The sequence below is a fragment of the Saimiri boliviensis genome, chromosome 11 (genome assembly GCF_048565385.1).
Source record: "Saimiri boliviensis isolate mSaiBol1 chromosome 11, mSaiBol1.pri, whole genome shotgun sequence".
NCBI lineage: Eukaryota > Metazoa > Chordata > Mammalia > Primates > Cebidae > Saimiri > Saimiri boliviensis.
In genome coordinates this window covers 18,987,085-19,014,731 of record NC_133459.1, presented here as the reverse complement: position 1 = coordinate 19,014,731, position 27,647 = coordinate 18,987,085, and the positions used below count along the sequence as shown (strand labels likewise).

At 49.2% G+C, this 27,647-nt stretch overlaps 1 protein-coding gene across 1 annotated transcript; it reads right to left on the bottom strand.

The window, feature by feature from the left end:
- Positions 1 to 580: 580 nt before the first annotated feature.
- On the bottom strand, positions 581 to 27,363 carry CDA (cytidine deaminase). The gene is made up of 4 exons (XM_003934913.3): positions 27,148 to 27,363; positions 14,109 to 14,220; positions 6,208 to 6,265; positions 581 to 1,019 (listed from the first exon to the last, which is right to left on the bottom strand). Exons 1-4 carry the CDS (start codon positions 27,299 to 27,301, stop codon positions 903 to 905), a joined length of 441 nt encoding a protein of 146 aa, XP_003934962.1. The 5' UTR covers positions 27,302 to 27,363; the 3' UTR covers positions 581 to 902.
- Positions 27,364 to 27,647: the final 284 nt, after the last annotated feature.

Genomic DNA, 27,647 nt, shown 5'->3' with positions numbered 1-27,647 from the left:
CAGGTCACACACCTCAGTGTAGTGCATGGCAAAAAGTAGGCGGTGTTTCCAGACCACAGTGGGGTCAAGGGCCCCGGATTCTATTCTGAGCTTTGCCATCATCCTGGAGCAGGGCATTCCACTTCTCTAAAGCCCAGTGCTCTCATCTGTGAGAAGGGGGCATCTCCACACCCACCTCACAGAACTGTGGAGCACTTTAAACTTAAAATACTGCACACACAAGTCTCTGACCTACAGCAGCTACGAGATAAACCTTTGTTACATTGTCTAGACCCTTTATACTCTGGAATCTCTCAGTCACACCGTCCAATGCGCAGGTCTATAAGGAGACAAAAACACACTCTAGGATGGTTATTGGCAGTTAGGTCCAGCCGAGGGGAGCTGCCCATTTAGAGAATGGGGGAGGGGCAGGGCAAGTCGCCAAGTCGCCGAAAACCTCAGCTCTCCGCACCACAGGTCCATGGTTCCCAGGGACCCATTTCCTCTCCCAGCGGGAAGAGTCCAGGTCTTCCTACAAAGACAAATCATGCTCCTCAGAGCTGCAAGCAAGCAAAGAGACAGAACAAGACACGCTCTTGGATTCAGGATGTTCTGTGATGTTTGTAATTATAAAAGTTGCTTGGAACCGGGTAGAACCTTGGGAAGGCTGATGGGGAACCAGTCCGCACTGGGCGGGACTTTGAAAGAGAGCCCCACAGGAAGGAAAGGAAAAGCGGGGGTGTTCTAAGTCCCCAGGCAGGTTGCTAAGGGGGGTGCTGGTCTGGTCTGGAGTGTAATTTGGAAACATCATCTTTGCTCAGCCCCTGTAGGGCTGGGGCCCACTGGGCAGGTGTCCCCAGGGCTGAGACATCTTTATGACGTTCTCCAGGTGGCTGTCACAGGCAGTGGGTGTTCTCTGGCTGTCACTGGGTCTTCTGCAGGTCCTCGGGCCCAAAGGAGGAAGGCAGCAGCTCCTGGACCGTCATGACAACATACGTACCATCCGGCTTGGTCATGTACACCGCCCAGTTGGTGCCAAACTGGAAAAGAGGCAAAGCCGGCATGAGAGATGCAGCATGACTGCAGGGTCTGAGTCTGACTCCACCACTCACTGTCTAACGTTCCTCTCTTTGCCTTGATTTTCTCATCTGTAAAATGGGAATGACCATAATTGTGTCTGGATCAGAGAGCTGTAGGGAGGAGGAAAAGAAAGAATGCTGTGAAGCTGATCAGTGCATGGCACACTGCGAACGGGCACCATGAAAGACTCACCCAGGACTTCATAAGAGCAACAGCCAACCCTGGAGCCAGACCTCCTTCTGCTACGACAAATGACAACTAACACCTGCTTCCCTTACCGTATCCCCTTCACACCTCACACCAGGAGAAGCTGCATGCCTGCTACATACACACAGTGTATTAGTCTGTTCTCAAGCCTCTAATAAAAACATACCCAAGACTAGGTAATTTATAAGGAAAAGAGGTTTAGGCCGGGCACGGTGGCTCACACCTGTAATCCCAGCCCTTTGGGAGGCTGAGGCAGGCAGATCTCCTGAGGTCAGGAGTTTGAGACCAGCCTGGCCAACATGGTGAAAGCCTATCTCTATTAAAATTATAAAAATCAGCCAGGTGTGGTGGCAAGTACCTGTAATCCCAGCTTCTCGGAAGGCTGAGGCAGGAGAATCTCTGGAACCCAGGAGGCAGAGGTTGTAGTGAGCCAAGATCACACCACTGCACTCCAGCCTGGGCCACAGAGCAAGAGTCTGTGTCCAAAAAAAAAAAAAAAAAAAAAAAAAAAAAGAAAAGAAAAGAAAGAAAACAAAAAACAAAAAAGAAAAGAGGTTTAATGGACTCACAGTTCCGTACGGCTGGGGAGGCCTCACAACCATGGCAGAAGATGAAGGAAGAGCAAAGGGATATCTTACATGGCAATAGGCGAGCGAGGACTTGTGCAAGGGACCTCCCATTTATAAAACCATCAGATCTTGTGAGACTTATTCACTATCACGAGAACAGCATGGGAAAGACCCACCCCCATGATTCAGTTACCTCCCACCAGGTCCCTCCCACAACACATGGGAATTATGGGAGCTAGAACTCAATAAAAGATTTGGGTGGGGACACAGCCAAGCCATATCACACAGATACTGCACCCGCATGGTTTCATGATCTACACTGTGAGGTAAGTGCTATTATAATGCCCATTTTTCTGATGAGGAAACTGAAGCTTAGCAGGATAAAGTCAGCAAAGACTAATTTGTCTCTTGATCTTTCTCCTGTACTAAGAAGAGCACTGCTTGTCTGCTGTGTGACCTTGGGAAAAATCACAACTTTCTGGGGCTCACTCAGTCTCTCGGTCCGTGCGACAAATAAGTCAGCAGTGGCATCATGACAAGAGCACTGGAAGTTCTTGTCAGACCCAAGCTCTTCCTGGCCAGGTATTGTGAGATGCAGAGATGATTCATGTAAAGCATCTCCCCCGCCACCCCCGAGACAGAGCCTTGCTCTGTCACCCAGGCTGAAGTGCAGTGGCGCGATCTCAGCTCACTGCAACCTCCACCTTCCAGGTTCAAGTGATTCTTCTGCCTCAGTCTCCTCAGTAGCTGGGACTACAGGCGTACGCCACTATACCCGGCTAATTTTTGTATGTTTCAGTAAAGATGGGGTTTCACCATATTGGCCAGGCTGGTCTCTAACTCCTGACCTTGTGATCTGCCTGCCTCGGCCTCCCAAAGTGCTGGGATTACAAGTGTGAGCCACCGCGCCCAGCCCATGTAAAGCATCTCTGTACACATAGTAGGTGCTCAGTTAATAGATGCCATTCTTACTGATTATGTTGGTAGCCAGTGACTGCTCAGATCTGTATCCTCCTGTTCTTCCACACTTCTCTCTCAATCACCAAGTTAATGCCGGGCACACAATCTTCTGGCTTTTTTAGAATTAATGTTTTTTTTTTTCACCTTTTAATGTTTTTTATTTTTTAGAGAAGGGGTTTCTCCCTGTTGGTCAGACTGGTCTCAAACTCAGGTGATCCCTCCACCTCAGCCTCCCAAAGTGCTGGGATGACAGGTGTGAGCCACTGCACCTGGCCTAGAATTAATGTTTTAAGGAGGGAAATGTTTCTGCTTGACAGGCTGTGCCTGAGGGTACAGATGAAAGTTGAGCAGAGGCGAATTTCTATGCTGGGTCCCTGGCCCCAACACCTGGTCGCTTATTATTTGCATTTTGGTTTCAGTTTCGCCTCTGCCTCCTTCAGCTTTTTCATTTGCCTTCTCTCGTTTGCCAACATCCAATCTGTTCGAAGAAAACAGCACTGAGCAATTGGATCATGTCGGGGCCCGGGGAGCCAGGGACGTGGCGCCCTGTCGTGGCTTCCTTATGTGACCTTCAACGTTTCCACCGTGCAGGGCAGCTGTTTCCACCCGTCTTCAGTGAGACAAATTCCACGGTATAAATTCACTGCTTTCCTGGTGGCATGTTTTTGGGTTTGGGAAATGTGTCTGATTTACACTCCTGGCAGGAAGCAGGAGAAAGATGGAAATGTCTGTATTCCCAGATGCTTTGAAACCCCACGGCACAAAAACAAAGCTAAAACAACCTCCTCTCTCCCAAAACACAACTCCAAAAGCAGAAACTCCCACAGTACAAGCAGCATCCACATGGCAAAATATCATTGTGTTTCCTCCATGGCTGAAAATAATTTGCCCGACATATAGAACCACAAAGACAGAGAGGCAGCTGTCAGGAGCATGGGCCTTAGAGACAGCCTCAAGGGCCGGGAACACCCATGTGTCACCGCCTGGCAGGGGGCCCCTTAGTAAGTCATTTTACTCCTTTGAGCCTCAGAGTAGTCACTGGGAAATGGGAATAATGGCATACACTTCCCTCAGTCCTGGGGAGGGGATTAAACAAGATGCCATATGTATGTATGTATATATGTATGTACGTATGTATGTATGTATGTATATATGTATGTATGTACGTATGTATGTATGTATGTATATATTTTTTGAGAAGGAGTCTTGCTCTGTTGCCCAGGCTGGAGTATGGTGGTGCGATCTTGGCTCACTGAAACCTCCCCCTCCCGGGTTTAAACAATTCTCCTGCCTCAGCCTCCTGAGCAGCTGGGACTACAGGAGTGTGCCACCATGCCCAGCTAGTTTTTCTATTTTTAGTAGAGACGCGGTTTCACCATATTGGCCAGGCTGGTCTCGAACTCCTGTCCTTGTGATCCACCCGCCTTGGCCTCCCAAAGAGCTGGGATTACAGGCGTGAGCCACCACACTTGGCCCTTGGTTATGTATTTATTTTTGAGACAGGATCGCGCTCTGCCACCCAGGCAGGAGTGCAGCTCACTGCAGCCTTGACCTCCCAGGCTCTAGTGATCCTTTTACCTCAGCCTCTGGAGCCGCTAGGACCACAGGCATGCACCACCATGCCTTGCTAATTTTTAAATTGTTTGAAGGGACTGGGTTTTACTATGTTGCCCAAGCTGGTTTTGAATTCCTGGGCTAAAGTGATCCTCCCACCTCAGTCTCCCAGTGTGTGGGGATTACAGGTGTGAGCCACCATGAACGCAAGATGCTGTATTTCAAGGGGTTGAAGGTATCATGCTGGAGCTCAGGGCCTGTGATTCTCTCATCTTTTGAGGCTCTAGAGGACACAGATCTCTTTGAGAATCCACAGTAGTTACTGACGTTCCCCGTTCCCCAAATGTACATATAAATATAAAAACCTTCCTCTGAGCCTGGATTAAGAACCCATGAGCTAAACGATCTCTTCGTTTTCATTTTTTTGTTTTGTTCTATTCTTTGTGTGTGTGGAGAACAGGGTCTCCCCTATGTTGCCCAGGCAGGTCTCGAACTCCTGGTCTCAAGTGATCCTCCTGCCTCCACCTCCCGAACTGCTGGGATTACAGGCTGAGCCACCACGCCTGGCCTACGCTTTTGTTTTTAGAATTGAAGAAACGGCAGCTTTCCAACAAGAAGACTTTTATAAAAAGTGCTTCGGGTCCCTCAAGACTCTTCCTAGAAATACCCAATGGCTGACCTCTACTCTCTTTTTTCCCCCAGTGTATTTAATGTGATAAATTATATATAACATAAAATTTGCCATTTTAACCATGTTGTGTACACTTCAGTTTCCTTTATTCTTGGAATAAAATATGCCCTTCGTCCCATGGCCTACAAGGCCCTCTGTGATCTGGCCCCTGCTGTCCCCTCTGACTTAATCCCGCTCCTTTCCTTCCGCTTACCAGACCCTAGGCCTTTGGGGGCCTTCTTGACTCTTCTCAAACTCACCAAGGGTCTGAGCGTGAAATCTGCTGCTTCTGCTGCCTTGGAATCTCCCCTTCTAGGCCTTTGTCTGTCTCATTTTTTTTCTCATTATTTATATTTCTACTCAAATGTCATCCTCAAAAAGACGACCTTCCTGAACATCTAAACAGGGATCGGCAAACCTTTTTCTGTCAAGGACCAGATAGTAAATATCTTAGGTTTAGAGGCCACGTGGCCTTTGTTATAATGGCTTACCTCTGCTGTTGTCAGGGCAAAGTGGCTATGGACAATAGGTGAATGAATGTCCATGGCTGTGTACCAATAAAACTTTATTTATAAATACAAGCAGCAGGCTGGATTTGGCCCACAGGCCGTCATTTGCTGACCCCAATCTGCAGTGTCCCCTGCTTGCCCCTTTGTCACTGGCCTTTTTTTCTGCGTTTTTTCCTCCTCTGTAGCCCTCTTGACTCTCAGAAACGCCACTGTTCTTTTATTTATTTTGCTCTTTGTTTATCGTCTGTCTCCTAAACTAGTCTATGGGCTTGGCCCAGCTTTTCCCTGTTGCCTCCCCAGAGCTACCTCAGTGCCTGGCACAGAGCCAACACTCACTCAGTAAGTATTTTTGGCTTGTTTGTTTGTTTGTTTAAGATGGGGTTTCACCATGTTGGTCAGGCTGGTCTTGAACTCCCGACCTCAGGTGATTCGCCCGCCTTGGCCTCCAAAGTGCTTGGATTACAGGCGCGAGCCAGGGCGCCCAGCCAAGTATTTGTTAAATGAAAGAATAATTTCTAGTGACTCATGCAAGTGTAGGGAGGGGCCTTAGAAGTCAGCCAACCCAGCAAACAGGACAGTAGCTGCATCTCCACGCCTGCCATGTCCGCAGCTTGGCGTGGCTCCCATAGCCTGCGACAGGAAGAAGTTTGCATTCCAGAAAGCAAGATAAGCTGCTTACCTCTCTCATGACTTGCCTGCAGGCTCCACATGGAGAGATAAAATCATCTTGCATGTCACTAGGGAAGCAAAGAATCAAACTCAAATTAGTCTCTCCGAAGGCCTGAGGACAACTGCTAGTATTCAGGCCCTGAGTCCTGGTTGTTCCTGACTTGAGTCCTACCCCATCAGGCTGTTCCTGATTCACAGACACGCTGTGTCCTAAAGGCTGAGAAGGCCACGTGCTGGCTTTCCACAATGCCGCAAGGTAGGGCCATGGGCAGGACTTCTGGTTAGTGCCGTCCATAAACATTTAGTGAGCACCTACCGTCACCCACACCCTGGGAATACAAAGGTCGAAGAGAATCTGTCTCTAGTCGTCAGGAGATTGTTCAGGCCAATGGGTGATGTAAAAAACCAGCTGAGTTATCATTTTTTTTTTTTTTTTTTTTTTTTTTTAAATCTGAGACAGAGTTTCACTCTTGTTACCCAGGCTGGAGTGCAATGGCGCGATCTCAGCTCACCGCAACCTCCACCTCCTGGGTTCAGGCAATTCTCTTGCCTCAGCCTCCTGAGTAGCTGGGATTACAGGCACGTGCCACCATGCCCAGCTAATTTTTTGTATTTTTAGTAGAGACGGGGTTTCACCATGTTGACCAGGATGGTCTCGATCTCTTGACCTCATGATCCACCCGCCTCAGCCTCCCAAAGTGCTGGGATTACAAGCTTGAGCCACCGCGCCCGGCTTGAGTTATGATTTTAAACAAAATGCAGCTGGGCCTGGTGGCTCCAACCTGTAATCCCAGCACTTTGGGAGGCTGAGATGGGTGGATCACCTGAGGTCAGGAGTTGAGACCAGCCTGGCTAACATGGTAAAACGCCGTCTCTACTCAAAATACAAAAATTAGCCAGGTGTGGTGGCACGCGCCTATAGTTTCCAGCTGCTCAGGAGACTGAGGCAGGAGAATAGCTTGAACCTGAGAGGTGGAGGTTTCAGTGAGCCAAGACTGTGCCATTGCACTCCAGCCTGGGCAACAAGAATGAAACTTCTCAAAATAATAATAATAATAATAATAATAATAATAATAATGCAGGAACACACAGTATGAGGAAAATAATCCCTGCCTGTGGACTGAGAAGGAAAATTTTATAGAGGAGGAGGCATGTGTCCTGGTCCCTGGAGGAAGTGTAGAGTTCATAAGCCACCATTCAGTGAGTGTCTACTATGCCAGGCTCTGTACCAGGCACTCAACATTCATTAATTCGTGTAATTCTCAGAGCAGCCTAAATGTCAGAATGGCACATTAAGGGTGAGGAGATAAATTTAGTGTGATGAAGAGGCAGAGATGCTATTCCGAAGCTCTGGGCTTCTCTGTGTTGTAGGCAAAGGAAATAAATAGTATGTGCAGCCAGGTGTAGTGGCTCACACCTGTAATCCCAGCAGTTTGGAAGGCAAGGCTGGTGGGCCACCTGAGGTCAGGAGTTCGAGACCAGCCTGGCCAACATGGTGAAACCCCGTCTCTACTAAAAATACAAAAAATTAGCTGGGTGTGGTGGTGTGGGCCTGCAGTACCAGCTACTCAGGAGGCTGAGGTGGGAGGATCACTTGAGCCTGGGAAGTGGAGGTTGCAGTGAACCAAGATTGTGCCACTGCACTTCAGCCTGGGTGACAGAGTGAGACCCCGTCTCACAAAATGACAACAACAACAACAACAAAACAAACAAAAAACAGTATGTGCAAAGGCCCTGAGGCATGAAAGAATAAAGTGCGTGTGACTCAGAGAGAAAAATGGGCTCCTTGCCCCGGAGAAAGCCTGGAGGAGAGATCACCAGCCAGGGATTGCCTGTGAGAGTTTAGGCTCCTGCGAGCAGACCTCTAGCAGGAAAGGGATGGTCCCTAAAACACGTGGCTTTGATGATGGAAAATTCCAAGCCTGTTGGAGCATCACAGGTGAAGCCAGCAGCCACCATCTGTCTTGATTTTCTGGACCCATAACTTTGTAATATCTCTGAAAGAACATGGGATTTTATTTATTTATTTATTTATTTGAGACAGGGTCTTGCTCTATTGTCTAGGCTGGAGTGTAGTGGCACAATCATGGCTCACTGCAGCCTCTGCCTCCTGGCCTCAAGGGATCCTTCTACCTCAGCCTCCTGAGTAGCTGGGACTACAGGTAGGCACCACCACACTCGGCTCATTTTTTGATTTGTTGTAGAAATAGGGTCTCACTATATTGCCCAGGCTGGTCTCGAACTCCTGGGCTCAAGAGATCTTTGTACCTTGGCCTCCCAAAGTACCGGGATTATAGACATGAGCCACCATGCCTGGCAGAACACAGGATTTAAATTTTGGTTCTTAGCTGGCTCTTCCTTTTACTATGTGTGACTTTGACTAAGTCATTTTAACTCATCCAAGGCTCATTTATTTGCTGTAAATTGTGGATGATATGTCATTTACTTTGTAAGAATGCTAGAAGAAGACCAAGTAATCCAGAGCTGGGGATGGGGGCAGGATCTTTGCCGGGCGCGGTGGCTCAAGCCTGTAATCCCAGCACTTTGGGAGGCCGAGGCGGGGGGATCACGAGGTCGAGAGATCGAGACCATCCTGGTCAATATGGTGAAACCCCGTCTCTACTAAAAATACAAAAAATTAGCTGGGCATGGTGGCTCGTGCCTGTAATCCCAGCTACTCAGGAGGCTGAGGCAGGAGAATCGCCTGAACCCAGGAGGCGGAGGTTGCTGTGAGCCGAGATTGCGCCATTGCACTCCAGCCTGGGTAACAAGAGCGAGACTCCGTCTCAAAAAAAAAAAAAAAAAAAAAAAAAAGAATGCTAGAAGATAAAATGAGATAAGGTGTATGGAAGACTCTGTGAACTTTAGAATGTTATATACATATTGTTACTGCCTGTACTAATTGCTGGACATTTATTTCTTTACATATGTAAGCTCTGTCATAAGTTTGGTACTTTATCATATACAGTTTTATTATATGCTACGTGCTTTATGTACTATTTCATAATTCATCTTATTATATCTTAACAACAATTTTTTTTTTTTTTAAATTGAGGCAGAGTCTCACTCTGTCGCCCAGGCTGGAGTGCAGTGGTGCAATCTTGGCTCACTGCAACCTCCACTTCCTGGGTTCAAGCGATTCTCCTGCCTCAGCCTCCTGAGTAGCTGGGACTACAGGTGTATGCCAAGATGCCCGGCTAATTTTTGTTATTTTAGTAGAGATGGGATTTCACCATGTTGGTCAGCCTGGTCTTGATCTCCTGACCACGTGATCTGCCCGCCTCAGCCTCCCAAAGTGCTGGGATTACAGGTGTGAGCCACCGCGCCAGCCCAACAATTGTGATTAAGACAATGTGTGCCTAAAATGTGTCAGGCATTCTGCAAAGCATTTTATATGCATCGTCGCATTTCAACCAACAAGTATTTACTGAGCACCTACTATGTGCCGGACACTGTCATTGGCGCTAGGAGTGCAGCAGTAAACAAAACAGACAAAATCCCCTATGCTTAGGAGTTTATAGACTAGTGAGGGGAGCTAGGCAATTGATCAGCCAACCACCCAACCAGCCAAGGCATCAGATGGAGCTAGGGATAGACAATATGATTAGAATAAAACAGCCGTGGTGCTATTTTCCCTAATCCTCACTGTAACTACCTTTTATATGTGGGGGTCCAGTCAATGAAAGGTTCTGTTCCATGGAAAGATGGGGTCCTCTCTGAGCATGCTTCCAGCTTCAGAAGAAAAACCCATGGGCACCTGAGAGGGTGGGGACTCCCGCCCAGGACGCCAGTGAACCCTTGCAATTACTGAGTGACAGCTGTTGCAGCCGGGGCCTCTCCTATGCTCTTTAGGGTTATTTTTCACTTCATGCCACACATGTCAACCAAAGCCCTTCTCTATGCCAGGCAGGCATGGGAAAGGAGCCACAGAGACCAATCAGACAATCCCTGGAGCTTACCCTCTGGAGGGGAAGATAAAATTTCACATAAATGCCATAACAAAGGCATAGTTAGGGCCACGGGAGAGCTGTTCTGAATGAAATTCAGCCTTCCTTCCACGATCTGTAAGGCCCTGTATGATCTGACCCCTGCTGAGCTCACTGCTTCCTTTCTGAATCTTGTGGCATGTGTGGCCCACCACCCAAAGGCTAGCTTCCTGGACAAGGTGACCTGCATCAGGGATTCCAAGGTGGGAAAGCATGCATTCCACTGGGAAGGCAGATTTGGTGTAGGCTTCAACAACAGAAGTCACAGGATGGTGTTTCCAGGCAGCCTAGCGCTGAGGATGTAGACAGCCCACTAACAGTCATGGTTGACATGGACATGGTGGTTCTGTGTGCCAGCCTCTGTGCTCAGGACCTTAAGTGTATTAGTTCATTTAATACCCCAACGACCCTGTAAGGGATGGGGGTATGTAGGCATTCTTATCACCCGCATGCTGGAGATCATGAAAGGTGAAGCGACTTGCCCAAGGCCACGGAGCTAGTAAGTGGCAGAACCAAGATTTGAACCCCAAATCTATACACTCTGCCTTCGGTAGGTTTGCGGCAGAAGAAATAATGGTAACTTTAAAACAATGTAATAGGCCGGACGCGATGGCTCAAGCCTGTAATCCCAGCACTTTGGGAGGCCGAGGCGGGTGGATCACGAGGTCAAGAGATCGAGACCATCCTGGTCAACATAGTGAAACCCCGTCTCTACTAAAAATACAAAAATTAGCTGGGCATGGTGGCACGTGCCTGTAATCCCAGCTACTCAGGAGGCTGAGGCAGGAGAATTGCCTGAACCCAGGAGGCGGAGGTTGCGGTGAGCCGAGATCGCGCCATTGCACTCCAGCCTGGGTAACAAGAGCGAAACTCCGTCTCAAAAAAAAAAAAAAAAACAAAAAAAAAACCCCAACAAAATGTAATAGTTTGAGGCTGGGTGGGGTGGCTCACACCTATAATCCCCGTATTTTGGGAGGCTGAGGTGGGTGGGTCACTTGAGGCCAGGAGTTTGAGACCAGCTTGGCCAACGTGGTGAAAACCCTGTCTCCACTAAAAATTCAAAAATTAGCCAGGCATGGTGGCTGGCACCTGTAGTCTCAGCTACTTGGGAGGCTGATGCAAGAGAATCACTTGAACCTGGGAGGCGGGGGTTGCAGTGGGCTGAGATCTTGCCGCTGCACTCCAGCCTGAGCAGCACCAGCAAGACTTATTCTCAAACAAAACAAAAGAGAACAGAACAAAAAGCGAAAACAAACTATGTCTTGGTTTGAATTTATTACACACTCTGTGTCAGGAACTTTACAGAAATTGTTTCATGAGACCCCCATAGCAGACCAGTGCCCTCCATTTCACAGATAAGAAGCCAGGCTCCGGGTCTAAGCAACATGCCCCAGGTCGACAATGGGGCTGAATTTGGAAACCGGTTTCACTGAGCCCAAAGCCTGGGCTTCTGTTATTCAACGTTCCTGCCAAGAGAGAGCACTCAAGAGTGAGCGCCTGCTGGCTACATCAGGATGTTTCTTCACGCTTCCCCCTTTCTCCCTCTCCCCTGCGCTTCACTTTGTCCTGCCTCTTGCTGGCTATTTACAGTTTTCTGTGGTTTGTGCTCACCTTGGTCGCACACTGAGACCGTGCTTATCAGACTAAACGAGCTGGAAACCTAGACTCTGATCACCACAGCTGGGACCCCAGTGGGGCAAGCTTAACTCTCTGTGAGCAGTAAGACACACTCACCCGCACCTTTCCTGAGTGTGGTCACCCTTGTTAGAGATCTCAGAGGGGTTCTCTCTGAGGCTGTTCAGACGCATCCGATATTAACAAGGGAGTTGGCACTTCGCAGTCATCCTCTAAATCCACAAATGCTCTCAATGTAACAGATCATTAGTGCGATAATGAGTACGTTTCTGGCTCAGGGAAGCTGATGCAGGCTGCATACCCAGAGTACAGCAGTTGGGTGCTGGGAAAATGGCGGGTTTTGTGTAAATAAGGACACTTGCTAATCACCGCTAGTGACACTTAGCTGTGTTTAAAAGGAGATAATGACCAAGAGAAAAAGCCTCTCATTTGGAAAATTCTAAACAGAGCAAGGCATCTTTATCCTTTGGTTGACTTTGGCCTCTTTTTCCCTAGAATATCATTATTTTCTTGGATCACCTTTGAAATTGAGTTATTTCCCTCCTTTTCGTTTCATAAAGTGCAATTCACATCGTGATCCTGGCCTATCTGCACAAAATGTTCTCAGCACGGCATCATTTATTCCTCTGGAAACGGAAAGGAAGCCAGGACACAGCTCAGTCACAGGGAAGGCTCTTGGGTACTGGAGTCCTTCTCCTTAAGTGCCCCTGGGGTTTCATCTACTCGGAAACAAACCTGGAATAAGCTGGGTCACCTCCAGGACAGACTGAGGCAAAGTTTAGGATCTTAGAAAAGGCATGTGGGCTTGGTTCTGTGCAGTCCCCACTGGCCTTGCACTAAACGCCTGCATTTCTGCTGGTTTCCTATTAGCTAGAAAGGTGTTGTAGCTATGCCACAGGAATTAACTCCACTGTGAGTGAAGAGACAATTCCCTCATAGAATGTGACCTGTGCACTCAGATGTCCCTAAAGACCAATGGGCATGCAGCCTCCTTCTAGGTAGGATAAACATTTCCCATGTCATTTTCCTCATTAACTTGTTAAGAAAACTGTCATACATAATGCAAAGGTGCCGACAGGAGCAATTCACCGCGAAGTCATGAAATTAACAGAGTCCAAATTAGAAAAAGGGCTCATTTACATGCTTGAATCCTGAAACCATTGAGTCTGGGGCCAGAGCCAATAAGAATTCAACAAGCTGGCTGGATGCAGTGGCTCAAGCCTGTAATCCCAGCACTTTGGGAGGCCGAGGCGGGTGGATCACGAGGTCAAGAGATCGAGACCATCCTGGTCAACATGGTGAAACCCCATCTCTACTGAAAATACAAAAAAATTAGCTGGGCATGGTGGCGCGTGTCTGTAATCCCAGCTACTCAGGAGGCTGAGGCAGGAGAATTGCCTGAACCCAGGAGGCGGAGGTTGCGGTGAGCCGAGATCATGCCATTGCACTCCAGCCTGGGTAAGGAGCAAAACTCCGTCTCAAAAAATAATAATAATAAAAAAAAAGGATTCAACATGCTCCCTTGGAGAGTACGCTCATGCAAACTAGGATATTTCTGTTTGGGGCTCACAGGAGCATTGATTGGGTCTCGTATTCAGCCAGAACCTGGGCTGGACTCTGATTAATTTAAACCATAACTAGGGTTTACCTGGCTGTCTTTGTATCCCGGTTCTTGCACCGTGAGGTGAGTGTTGTCAAATGGAGTGAGCAGTGCTGAGTGGCTCCTTCAGGATCCTAGCATCAGCTTGAGGAGAGCAGGGAAAAGTGTTCCAACTCCTGGCACATCATGACGCGGGGCAATGAGCCCTGCAGTGAGACTCTGGAACCTGAGTTTTTTCCCGGCTTTGCCACTAACTCCCAGGAAAGTTGTTCAACTTCTCTGGGCCTCAATTTCATCAGCTATAAAATGGGGTTGGTGGCAAGGGAGTCTATAGCAGGTGATTTTTAGGTCCCTCCTTCTTTGTGTGTGCTGCCTCCTAATGCTGCCTTTCTGTTATATCTTTTAGGAGAGGAATCTGTATGATTTTCTGTTGCTGGAACAGGGCATACCGGCCCTTGGATGAGAGTTGCCTTGCTTATTTACCTACCCTGTAGGCTGTCTGAGGGCAGAGTCCATTTCCTTATTTATCTCCTTATCCTCAGCACTCAGCCCAAGGCCTTATACAGTGCCTGGCACATAGGAAGTCCACAATAAACATGTCAGATAAAGGAATGAATGAATAACATGTGTAAGGGGGATGTTGGCTGAAGAGATGAATGAGTATTGTTGCAACCTGGCTTTCCCACTCACCTGGCAATAGCAATTGCCCTGAAATCCTTGTACCCTTCTGAGATGGCCTTCTGGATAGCAGTCCGTTCAGCACAGATGCCCAGGGGGTAGCAGGCGTTTTCTATGTTGCACCCTGAGAAGAGAGGAGAGTCCAGGGGTATGTCCGACAGAGCCACTTCCTGCACGTGTGTTGAGTAAGAGGCTTGCCCCATTCCAGAGCAGGAAGGAACTGGTTACTCCAAACGAGGTGGGGCGAAGGAAAGGACAATTGACCTGGGGCATCGGTAGACCCTTTGGTCTATGGCAGTGGCCCTTCCTGAGAACCTCGCACTGTCTTAATTTACCCAGTGCCTCCAGGATGAAGCGCAGCCTGGGAGCAGGGCAGCGCAACAGGCAGATCAGGCAGTCCCGTCACTCCCGCAGAGGTCAAGGCCAGGGGAGAGGCTGAGGCTTACCAAAGCAAAGTAGAGCCTCCACACCTGCATCTAAGAGATCTAAGAGCCCCATGGTATGAATGTGTTCCCATCAAATTCATATGTTGAAAGCCTGGCCCCCAAGGTGATGGTATCAGGAAGTGGGGTCTTTGGAGGCATGATTAGGTACTGAGAACGGAATGAAGGGGACTAAGCCTAGGAGTGGGAGTCACGCCCTCATACAACCAGAGAACGGCCTTGCCCCTTCTGCCTCATGAGGACATAGCAAGGAGTCATGTCTACGAGAAAGCAGGCCCTCGCTGGATTTGCCAGTGCCTTGACCTTGGGCTTTCCGGTCACAGGAACTGTGAGCAATACACTTCTGTTATTTATAAGCTACCCAGTCTATGGTATTATGTTATAGCAGCCTTGACGGACTGAGACAGACCTTGATTCCAAGTGTGAGCCAAGACAAAATTTGGGGGGCTAAGTACTGGCTGTCAGAGTTCAGCCAGGGTTCTATGCCAGTTGTGTTGCAAGACAAACTGCGCAAACCAACTAACAACGAAATCAACTAACAAACAAACGCCCCCCCACCCCCCCGAGCTTTGTGCAAGTTGTCTGTGATTGCACAAGATTTAAGGCAATCTTCAGTCCTCCAATAGGATGTGGGCTCCTAAGATGGCCCAGCTCTCCGTAAGGGAGTCCCTCCTAGTGGCTCTCTCAGGGTGGTTCCGGGGGGACAGTGAGCCAGGGCTGCTCCCAGGAGACAAGATGTTGACATAACCAGATTGGTTAAGAGAGAGTTCATCTTCAGGGAAGTGAGCCCACCAACAAATCACCATGGGAGCTGAGCTTTCCCCTGACCGGCAAGATGTGGGATATGGTCTGTATCACTGTTGTCAATTGCCTTTCTCCCTGAGGCAGAGATGTGAATTATTCCGCAGTATTCATTTCCTAAATCTTCCTTTAAGTACTACAAGTGCCCCCCGATTCCAGCATGGCCACTCAGCTAGAGACTGTAATTCCCAGACTCCCTTGCAGCACAATGTGGCCACGTAAAGTAGTTCTGGCCAATGGGATGTGGCCCAAATTGACATGGGAAATTCCTGGATCTTACTTTTGGTAAGGAGGTTGCTTCTGCCTGTTACTTCTGTTTTCTTCCCCTTCCACAGGCTGGAAGGTGGAGGTGATGGGGTGGGACTCCTTTCGTGCGTGGCCATGGGAATGGAGGAGCAGCAAGGAGAGAGAAGGAATCTGGAAAGCTGGTCGACTCATGGCCCAGAGTTGCCTATCTACCTGGGGCCCACTGCCAACTCTGATTTGTTGTGTGAGAGAAAAACAGAGTTCCATCATGTTTGTGTCACTGCATCTTGGAATCTGTGTGTTATAGTAGCGTAACCCACACCTAATACAGACATTTGTGTGAAAGTGAGATGCAACTTGAACAACAAAAAAATCTAAAGTATGTGACATTGACTTAGCGGTTGAGCGACACGAAGAAGAAAACACAGACGAATGAAGATGGCCAGACGGTGACTTCTACTAGTCTGTTATTTGGTAAAGTTCCACCTGTGATAACTGGGAAGGCAGGCCGTGGTACCCACCACTAAAATTTCTCTCCCTGGCAATGGGAATCAGCCCTGTGGCAAAGAAATGATATGCCATCTGCCCACCCAGCCTGTTGTTTCAGGCACCACCATAGCCAGCATGAAGATGGGCCAGGCATGGAAGCCAGTGAGGAAAATGAGAGAGTTGGCAGGCTCGAGGACCGTGTCCAGAAGGGCTCTCTGGGTGTGGCACTTCTGTATGGAAATGATTGGAAGCAAATTGATCAGGATGTTTCTTAGTTTTTGATAGAATTGGATCGCCAAAGAAGCCACAAGTCTGGCCTATAAAACCCCAGGAGGTGGGTGTGAGGATGATGTGTGTCAGTCTGAACATGCAGATGAGGACGCAACTTGGGATGGTGGGACACCTAGACAGAAGAATCTGGTCTCCAGGACAACCTTGCAGGACAGAGGAATGCATCATCTATGCTGTGGACTCAGTCCACCTCTGGTCTGCTAGGTAACAGAAATAAGCGACTGTCTTGTTTGAGTCACTGTATTCTTATCTATTTCATCAACCCTCCCCTCCCCTCCCCTCCCCTCCCCTCCCCTCCCCTTCCCTGCTTTCCTTTCTTTTTGACAGGATCTCACTGTGTTGCCCAGGCTGGTGTGCAGTGGCACGATCATAGCTCACTGTAACCTCAAACTCCTGGGCTCTCATCCTAACCTCCCGAGTAGTAGGGACCACAGGCACACGCCACCACACCCGGCTAATTGTTTTGTATTTTTTGTAGAGATGGGGTTTCACCATATTGCCCAGGCCAGTCTCAAACTCTTGGACTCAAGTGATCCTCCTGCCTTGGCCTCTCCAGGTGCTGGGATTATAGATGTGAGCCATGGTGCCCAGCCTACCGTTCCTTTTCTAAGTCCCAAGTCTTCATTGGGATTATGCAGTATTTTGTTCAGCATTGATCAAATTTGGAAATTATTTGGTCATTGTCTTCTTGTATATTTTTCCTCACATTTTTCTCTGTCCCTTCATTATTTACACTGGCATGTTAGGAGTGATTAGTCATTTAGGTAATTGTTCTCAGGATCACAGGCACACAGGCATTCATGTCCAGAGTTGATGGATGTCATTAGACAGTGCTGGGTGCTACCGCTGCAGGTCCCTTGCTGGGGTGAGGGTGAGAGAGGTCACAGTGGTGCATGAGATGGTGTAAGGTGGGGGCCGGTTTGGAATTCTGCTTTGGGGACAAAGAGCAGGCATGTATACTGAACACCAAAGGGTAGACTATAGTGAACATCTACTGTTTTGACAACTTAGCACCTCTTACTTTTTTTCCCCCCGAGGAATGACCCTTACCTTATCTCTCAGCATGAAGTTCAAATGGGAGCTGCCATCTTGTCTCCTATGACCTTGCTATGAGCTTAAAGATGAGCACCTGACTCCAACTGGCCAATCAGAGTTCATCTCTGTGTGGGAACTTCAGTTTCTCTCTAAGACACTGCGTGTGGGCTGCCATGTTTCCATTTATTACGGAAGAGACCAATGAGAGAGGCTGAAATGGACCCTCAGAAGGATGGATGAGAGACGAGAGATGGAAAGAAAAGAGTCTGGCCGGTGCCAGTTGCTCCGAGATCTGGCTACGCCCCAGCTCTTCCCACCGTTTAGTTATAGGAACCAATACACCCTCCTTTTGTCTGAAATACTGCATGTGTATTTTTATCATTTGCAACTGTACAGAGATCAGTTAATACAGTTGGGATATGGGATAGGGAACAATCAGGAAGTTGCAACCCTGAGAGCTTTTGTTCATATTTAAATGTTAGTTATTATAGCTCAGATAGCTGGCCCCTTTTTGCTCAGTGTCTCTGCTGAGTCAATGAAAGTTGAATGAATGAATGAATGAATGAATGCCTCTTTCTCCCCACCCTATCTCCCCAGCCAGGTTCCTGATCCTCCCCTGAAATAACTTTCTTTTTTTTTAAATTTTCTTCGGAGACAGAGTCTTGCTCTGTGTCATTCCTGATCCTCTCCTGAAATGACTTTCTTTTTCTTTTCTTCTTGAGACGGAGTCTCGCTCTGTCACCCAGGCTGGAGTGCAGTGGCACCATCTTGGCTCACTGCAACCTCTGCCTCCCAGGTTCAAGTGATTCTCCTGCCTCAGCCTCCTGAGTAGCTGGGATTACAGGCACGCATCACCATGCCCAACTAATTTTTTGTATTTTTAGAAGAGATGGGGTTTCACCACGCTGGCCAGGATGGTCTCTATCTCTTGATCTCGTGATCCACCCACCTTGGCCTTCCAAAGTGCTGGGATTACAGGCTCTTTTCTTTTTTCTTTTGAGACAGAGTCTTGCTCTGTCACCCAGGCTGGAGCGTTAGTGGCACGATCTCAGCTCACTGTAATCTCTGCCTCCTAGGTTCAAGTGAATCTCTTCTCAGCCTCCCTAGTAGCTGGAACTACAGATGTGCCTCACCATGTCTGGTTAATTTTTAAATTTTTAGTGAAGACGGGGTTTCACCATGTTGCCCAGGCTGGTTTTGAAGTCCTGGCCTGAAGTCATCTGCCCGCCTCGGTCTCCGAAAATGCTGGGATTACAGGTGTGAGTCATGGCACCCAGCCCCTGAAAATGACTTTCTTTAAACACCATTCTCACCTGCCATATCTGCTCACCACTCCCACCTTCACTGACACCCCTACACTTGGTTTCTGCCTCTCTCCCAGATTCCGGTCCTGCCAGCCTCACTCCCAGTCTAGCCACCCTCTCAGCCCTGCCCTTCCAGCTTCCCTGCCGCACCCCTGACTAAGGTCTGACAGTTTTCCCATCAAGCATGATGCATGCAGAGGCTGGGTTTTGCTGACGGGCTGTGAAAGCACATTTCCACACTTGCAGAAGACCCTGTCTCTCAGTCACATGTGTCTGCGCTGGAAGTTCAGGCAGGCGTCAGAGAGAGAAATCTTCCTTCATTGTGTTAAAACATTTCAGGCCAGTTAATGGGAGAGAAAGATTGTTGTGGCAGGGGGCACACTCACACCCCACTACTCAAACAGTGCCCTGGAGAGCTTCCATTAGGTTTCATTCTGCCCTGGGACTCTTTGCCCTACTGGCTCTGAGTGTTGAGAAAGGGGACTGAACCGACAGAGTCTCCCTCATAGTCCTCCTGTGAGAATGAATGGAGATCACTCCTGTAAAGCGCCTAACACAAAGCCTGGCACAGAGACGATCTCAGCAGCTGTTAGCTGCTGTGTTGTTAATTGCATACAAATCAAGGCTTTGGTGGCGGTTGGGCTCTGTGACCCTCTGCGCCTTCTAGACAAGGTGTGACAGTGTTCCTGTCCCTGTCCTTCAGGCACTTTGAAATTCTTTCTAGGACTACAAGGTCATACGTGATCTGGTGTCAAGGTCATACGTGACCTGGTGCTACCTCTCGGCCCTCATCTCCTTTGAGTCTCCAGACCTGTTATCCTTCAGTTGCTCCCCCAGGGCACCAAGTATGTGCCTGCCACAGGGCCTTTGCACTGGCTGTTTCCATTGCCTGGAACCCTCTTTCCCTTTTGTGCACATGTTCACCCTACTCAGGCCTCTGCTCAAATGTCACCTCCTCAGAGACACTTTCTCCGATTACCCATCTAAAATGGCTTCCTCCCACCACTGCCTCCAACCCTCTCCATTTCTCCTGCTTTCATTTACTTCATGGCACGTAACACTCTCTTGAAATAAATGTGTTTATCGTCTAATTCCTCCCATCATATTACAGACTTTCTGAGGGCAGAAACTTTGTCTATGTCAGTCTCTTCATCATTAGGAAGAGGATGAGACCGGTACCTACACCTCATAGGGTGGATAAAAGAACTAGAAGTAGGCTGGGCGCGGTGGCTCACGCCTGTAATCCCAGCACTTTGGGAGGCCGAGGCGGGTGGATCACGAGGTCAAGAGATCGAGACCATCCTGGTCAACATGGTGAAACCCTGTCTCTACTAAAAATACAAAAAAATTAGCTGGGCATGGTGGCACGTGCCTGTAATCCCAGCTACTCAGGAGGCTGAGGCAGGAGAATTGCTTGAACCCAGGAGGTGGAGGATGCAGTGAGCTGAGATCACACCATTGCACTCCAGACTGCGTGACAGAATGAGACTCCATCTAAAAAAGAAAAAAAGGACGAGGTTTCACCCTTTTGACCCAGGCTGGTCTCGAACTCCTGACAGAGGTAGATTCTGTTCCCTCATGATCCATCCGCCTTGGACTCCCTAAGGGCTGAGACAACAGGTGTGAGCCATCGAGCCCAGCCTACTAGTTGCTTTCTTTTACTGGGCACTCATCTGCCAGGCACTCTGTGGAGTACTTTAACGGCATAATGTCAGTTGATCCTTTTAACTGTTGGGTAAGGTAGATACTATTATAACACCATTTTACAGAAGGTAAAAGTGGAGGCTAGTGGCAGGAGGCCAAAGCATGCATCCCGGCCTGTGAGATATAATGGGCTCTTCTTATTCTCTACAGCCTTGCAGGAAACAAGGCCATATTTTGAGGTGGTTTGGTGCTTAAGGCAGGGCTAGGGTCAGATGTGATGAAGACATCAGCAAGACTGGGTGTGGTAGCTTATACCTGTAATCCCAGTACTTTTGGAGGCTGATTCCATGAGCTTGATACTATCCTGGGCAATATGTCAAAACCCTACCTCTACAAAAAATTTTAAAAATTAGCTAGGCATGGTGGTGCATGCCTGTGGTCCTAGCTACTTGGGAGGCTAAGGTGGAAGGATTGCTTGAGCTGAGGAGGTTGAGATTGCAGTGAGCTGAGATTGTGCCACTACACTCCAGCCTGGGCAACAGAGTGAGACCCTGTCTCAAAAAAAAAAAAAAATAGACATCAACAAGGAAAGCAGCTCACAGTGAAGCAATTTGGGCCCAAGACACTCAAAGAAAAGAGTGACGCCAGAGAGCACCGCACCCACTCTCTTTTCTGAGGGATCTTAACAAGATTGAAGCAGTATTTCTCACACGTAAACAAACGGGCATCAGAATGTTTTGGAGGGCTTCTCTTTTAAAATTTATTATTATTATTATTATTATTATTATTATTTTTTTTTAATGAGATGGAGTTTCGCTCTTGTTACCCAGGCTGGAGTGCAATGGCGCGATCTCGGCTCACCGCAACCTCTGTCTCCTGGGTTCAGGCAATTCTCCTGCCTCAGCCTCCTGAGTAGCTGGGATTACAGGCACGCGCCACCATGCCCAGCTAATTTTTTGTATTTTTAGTAGAGACGGGGTTTCACCATGTTGACCAGGATGGTCTCGATCTCTCGACCTCGTGATCCACCTGCCTCGGCCTCCCAAAGTGCTGGGATTACAGGCTTGAGCCACCGCGCCCAGCTTGAAATTTATTTATTTATATATTTTTTAGAGACAGAATCTTGTTATGTTGACCAGCTGGAATTTGAACTCCTGGACTCAAGCAATCCTCCTGCCTTGGCCTCCTGAGTAGAGGGCGTCTTAAAACACACTTCTCAGCCTCTCTCCTGGAGTTTCTGATGCAATAGGTCTGGGCTGGGTTGGAGCTCAACAATTTGAAATTTTAGCAAGTTCCCAGGAGTTGCTGAGGCTACAGGTCTAGCATCACATTTGAGAATCACATGAGGAATGTCCTGTCCATATACTTGAAGAAATACGACACTCTCTCCATGTTCCTAACTTCCTCCCACTGCAAATGCACCATTTCAGGTATAAATTATATTTGAACTCAGCTATAGAGTCAAGGGACTGTGGTAAAGCTAGCCTTTGTAATGAACCACTTTTTTTTTTTTTTTTTTTTTTTTTTGAAAGAGTTTCACTCTTATTACCCATGCTGGAGTGCAATGGCACAATCTTAGCTCACTGTAACATCTGTCTCCTGGGTTCAAGCAATTCTCCTGCCTCAGCCTCCTGAGCAGTTGGAATTACAGGTGCCTGCCACCAGGCCTGGCTAATTTTTTGTATTTTTTGTATTTTTTTTTTTTTTTTTTTTGAGACGGAGTTTCGCTCTTGTTACCCAGGCTGGAGTGCAATGGCGCGATCTCGGCTCACCGCAACCTCCGCCTCCTGGGTTCAGGCAATTCTCCTGCCTCAGCCTCCTGAGTAGCTGGGATTACAGGCACGTGCCACCATGCCCAGCTAATTTTTTGCACTTTTAGTAGAGACGGGGTTTCACCATGTTGACCAGGATGGTCTCGATCTCTCGACCTCGTGATCCACCCGCCTCGGCCTCCCAAAGTGCTGGGATTACAGGCTTGAGCCACCGCGCCCGGCCAATTTTTTGTATTTTTAGTAGAGACAGGGATTCACCATGTTGGCCAGGCTGGTCTTGAACTCCCGACCTTAGGTGATCCACCCGCCTCGGCCTCCCAAAGTGCTGGGATTACAGGCGTGAGCCACGGTGCCCGGCCCATTTTCTCTGCTTTCTCAGTCCTCCTCGGTGCCATCTCACTCTCCATTTAGTGTCCTCACTTCCTTTTCCCTTCGCAGCTCTTTCCTCACCAGTGAGCTCCTCTTTCGGTACCTCTCCCTCGGCTCTCCCACAAGCAGTCACGAGTGTCACCAGCCGGAGGTGCATCATGAGAACCTAATTGCTGTAGTTGTTAATCACCATCCTGAGTGGCCCGTGTGTGAGAGGCACAAGGTCCTGGCCGGGGTGGGGAGTAACAGAGAGAAAATGATGATTATTATGAAGTCGTGACAGCAAAGCTGTCTTTGCAGCCAGGCCTGCTTTTGAATTGGATAGGATGCCAGCTGCCTCGGGGGAGTGGGGAAGCCTTCACTGGGGCTGGTCTTGCGTTTAGCTGGAGAAAGTCACAGCCCTGGGCATACCTGTCCCGCCATAAGCTGTAAACTCACAGTGTCTACACCCAGCTGTGCCGTTTCTGCCTCCTGATCAGCTCTGCTTCACCACATGATGCCACACCAGGCTTCCTCGGGGCGTCCAGGCGCCCCATGCTCCAAGCCCCAACTTAGCGCATCATCTCCCATCATGAGGTGGCCGTGAGATGACAAGAGGTCGTCTATACGAAGCCCTTAGTGAGCTTACCCCACTGGAGCTTTGCACACTGCTGCTGGCCCCCGCCCGGCACATCCCCAGCACGGTCCAGCCATGACTTCAGCATCTCACCTCAGTCAGTGCGTCATCTTTCCCCTGGGCCACCTGGCTGGAAATCCTAAAGCCATATGCCTTTCCTTAATTTCTTGTTTTATTTTTTACTTTTTGAGACAGGGTCTCATTCTGTTGTCCGCCTGAGGTACAGTGGTGTAATTACAGCTAACTGCAGCCTCAAACTCCTGGGGCTCAGGTGATCCCCCCACCTCAGCTTCCCACATATCTGGGACCACAGGTGCACACCACCACGTCCAGCTCATTTTTGTACTTTTTGTAGACATGGAGTCTCGCCATGTTGTCCAGGCTGGTCTCGAGCTCCTGGACTCAAGTGATCCCCCAGCCCCGGCCTCCCAAAGCATCGGGATTACTGGTGTGAGTCACCACAGCCAGACTTTTCCTTTATTTCTACTACTGCCTGTGCCAGGCCCGATCCATTGTCCCACACAGTATCTCCCAGATCATTCCTTCCTCTTCAGTCTACCTGCCCCAGTCCTAGTCCAGGCCTTTCATTCATGTGTTCAGCAAAGCTTACCAGGCCCAATGATAGCCCGGGAAATGGGTTGACAATACGGAGAGGTCAGTGGACAGAGCAGATACTGTCCCCTGACACTGTTCCTCTGCCTCCGCCCTTCTGGAGCACCTGTCACACTAATTGTCATCACACACCGCTTTTATGTTGCTCTTCTTCCTAATAACATTCCTTGGCACCCTACTTCCTACCTCTTCAAATCTTAGTGTCTCTGGCCTCCAAACGCCCTTCACAATCTGCCTCCAGATAATAAGAATAATGATAGCATTAATAGTGGTAACAGAAACAGCTACCATTTGTGACATTCTCACTACAAGGCAGAAAATGCGCTGAACATTTTATAGGCATTTGCTCATTTAAAGCCTCACAACCGGGGGGGAAATTCACCATATTCAGCACAGGCACCAATCAATCAGAGCGGATGCTGCCTGCTATGCCATGCCAGGCACACCAGCTGAATCCGGTTCTGTTCACAGTAACCCTGAAAGGTAGGTGTTATGATCCCTGGCTTAAAATGTGTGAGCTGGCTGGGCACCGTGGCTTACACCTGTAATCCCAGCACTTTGGGAGGCTGAGGTGGGTGGATCACCTCGGAGTACAAGACCAGATCAGCCAACATGATGAAACCCCGTGTCTACTAAAAATACAGAAATTAGCTGGGTATGTCGCGGGTGCCTGTAAGCCCAGCTACATGGGAGTCTGAGGCAGGAGAATCACTTGAACCCGGGAGACAGAGGTTGCAGTGAGCCAAGATCGCGCCACTGCACTCCAGCCTGGGTGACAGAGCAAGACTCCATCTCAAAAAAAAAAAAAAAAAAAAAAAAAATGAATGAATGTGTGAGCGGACACTCAGAAAGGTGAAGGGTCTTACCCAGGGTCACACAGCTGGTAAACACCAGCTTTCCAATCCAGGGACCTCTGCCTCTGAAGCCTCCACTCGGTAAATCCCCACCATGCAACCCTTTCTCTGGTGATACCAGGTCTTTCCCTGCGATGCAAATGGGCCACAGTCCTGCTCACCTCCTCCGTTCATTCTGTCCACAGCCATTAGATGCGGCTCCTACCTTCACTCATCACCTGTGCAAGATGAGGGACCCACCATGGGGACAGAGACTGTGTCATCCCTGCTCACTGTGATATCCCCAGCACCTGGCACCTGACCTGGCACAGAGTTGATGTTCAGCAAATACCCATTGAATGATCAGTATGAGGGTGACAAAGGCGTCAACTTTGCTGGAAGGAGCTCCCAGGTGTCACTTGTGAGTGAAAGTGTGCCTCCTTTATTGTGGGTCTTTTTTTGTTTATTAGTTTTATCCTCCTTTATCTTACCTTCTATTTATTCTTATTTATTTTATTTTTGTTATACTTTAAGTTCCGGGGTACATGTGCAGATCATGCAGGTTTGTTACATAAGTATACTAATGTGCCATGGTGGTTTGCTGCATCCAGCCCCCTGTCATCCAGCCCCCTGTCATCCAGCCCCCTGTCATCTTAGGTATTTCTGATAAAGAAAATGTGGCACATACAGACCATGGAATACTATGCAGCCATAAAAAAGGATGAGTTCATGTCCTTTGCAGGGACATGGATGAAGCTGGAAACCATGGTTCTCAGCAAACCGTCACAAGAACAGCAAACCAAACACCACATGTTCTCACTCATAAGTGGGTGTTGAACAATGAGAACATATTGTGGATTTTAAGACAAGAAAGGACCAGAGCATTCTGGCATGGGGGTCCCCTGGTTGTGGAGGCACGATGAGGCTGTCTGACCTCCTGCTGGTCCAAGCAGAACACCAGCCCCAGTGCTGGAAAGCATGGATGGAAGGCCCCACAGGCCAGGAAATGCTGTGGCCCAGCATGCTGAGCCCCGTCACCACCACCTGCCCCGCCATCCCTCTTCCTTCTGCTTCGCCAAACGTTCTCATCTCATTCATTCATCCAATCAGTCACTCAGCAGTTATCGAGTGCCTGTTCTGGGCCAGGCAGGTGCTAGGTCACAGCAGGAGAAAGTCAACGGTACAAAGATTCAAGACACAGCCCCTGCCCTCTACAGCACAAAGTCCCAAGGGAGAGGCAGACACGTACGTGGACGGCGATGACACCCTGTGATAAGCACTGCGGGAGGGGTCAGTGTGGGTGCCGGGGGGATTGTAGGAGGGCCCTTTGTCTGGAAAGGATGTGAAGGTGTTTGAAAGTATCAAGGGCGGATTCCACATTCAAGATTCTGTAAGTTGCGAATTGCAACAGTGTTTGCAGTGGTGGTTAATTAATGTTTGTTGTTTGTGGTGGTGGTTAATGTTTAACATTCATCTCAGCCACCAAAACGGGTCTGAATTTCAGCGTGGTACTCAGAGATCCTTCACTCTTCACAGAGCAACGGCTTTTGGTGTTGGGAACTCTGGGTTCCAGCGCCAGCTCTGTGATTTGGGGCACTGAACCTTTTTGAACCTCAGTTTCCTTCTCTGCCTTTCAGGGTTGCAGGGGTTAAACAGATAGCATTAGTCACCTTCCTTTCACAGGCTGTTAGCACTCAATCAAGGCTGCTTCTCCTGCTCAAAAGCCTTTAAGACCCAGGCAAGTCACACCCCCGACAGACAAGGAATAACACCAAGGAGCGCCTCCACACTCTGTCCCCCACTGCCCCAAGGAGAATGCTTCTAAGCTTAGCAAAAACGAGTTTAAAACAAGTTCACGTGAACTTTTCTACACAAGCAATGAACCAAAGACAAGAGTTTAGGAACAGATTAGAGTAGACTCAGGTGGGCTCAGGTTCCTACCCGCCCAGACCCTGCAGGGCACTGCTCATTGCTGGACTACGAAACCCCAAAAACCCCATCCGGCTTCTCTCCTCCAAGATTCCGCAAGGACCAGCCCCGACAAACGCGTCACCACCCTGGCCAGCACGGAGCACAGCGGGTTGAAGGAGAGAGCAGGGCTTTGGGGAAACTCCAGTCCAGGGTTTCACCACCAGCGCCCTGTGTGACCTTGGGCAAGTCATGTCACCTCTCTGGCCTCGGTAGTTTTCATTTAAAAATGAGCATGTTCCTAGGTCAGGGGGTGGGAGGTGTGGAGGTAGCGTGGTGGAAGCCTCAGTAAGGTGCCAGGCATTTCCCAGGCTGGGAAAGCATTAACCCTCTCCCCGCCAGCACCCCGGGACTGTTGGGGTTCTTGATTTATGGCCTCCCCTTCCTGCCCCCTTCTAACTTCCTTCCTCATCCCAGTCCAGTAAACATTGAAAGCCCCTGGATTGAAGCCACATTTGAGTGTGGTCTGGGGCGGTTTACGGGGTGGAGTGGTTCAGCGGAGGCTGGGGAAGAAGGGACAGAGCTGCGCTCCCGCCACTGCCTGTGCCCCTGCACCCAGTCCTGCACATCCTCCTCTGACCCCCCACCCAGGCTGCTGGGCTGGGGACCCTGGGGTGCCCGCCTTTACCTTGGAAGATCCTCCCGTCCTGGGTGAGCAGGGCGGCCCCCACGGGAAAGTGACTGTAGGGGCAGTAGGCTGACTTCTTGGCCTCCTGGGAGCAAACCAGCAGCCGCTGGACACACTCGGGCTTCAGGGTGCAGGCGGGATGCTTCTGGGCCATGTTGGTACCCCGGGCAGGTGGCAGAGCAGTGGAAACAGGAGCTCTGGCCAGCCTAGGCTGGTGCCCCAGACAGGACTGCGGCTCCTCCCCCTGGGTGTGTCTCTGCAGCCAGCTGGCAGGCTGTCAAGTGCCCGGCTTTCAGGATGCAGGGTCTAGGAGAGGAACCTCCCATGGTTTGGACTCAGCAGGTGTGGTGTGTCAGATGGTGCCTGCGTGTGCTTCACACTCTCCCTTAGGGACACTGTAGAAGGTAGCTGTGAACACACATTTCTCCAGGAGGAAGCTACTGGGTAGGTCAGTGTGGGATCTCAGAGGTCTAAACACCAAGGGCTGACAGCCCTCAGTT

Coding starts and splice junctions, on each gene's coding strand:
- CDA (XM_003934913.3), bottom strand. CDS start 27,301: ATGGCCCAGAAGCATCCCGCCTGCACCCTGAAGCCCGAGTGTGTCCAG. Junction 14,221..27,147: donor GGACGGGAGGATCTTCCAAG/GTAAAGGCGGGC, acceptor CTCTCTTCTCAG/GGTGCAACATAGAAAACGCC. Junction 6,266..14,108: donor AGGGCAATTGCTATTGCCAG/GTGAGTGGGAAA, acceptor TTGCTTCCCTAG/TGACATGCAAGATGATTTTA.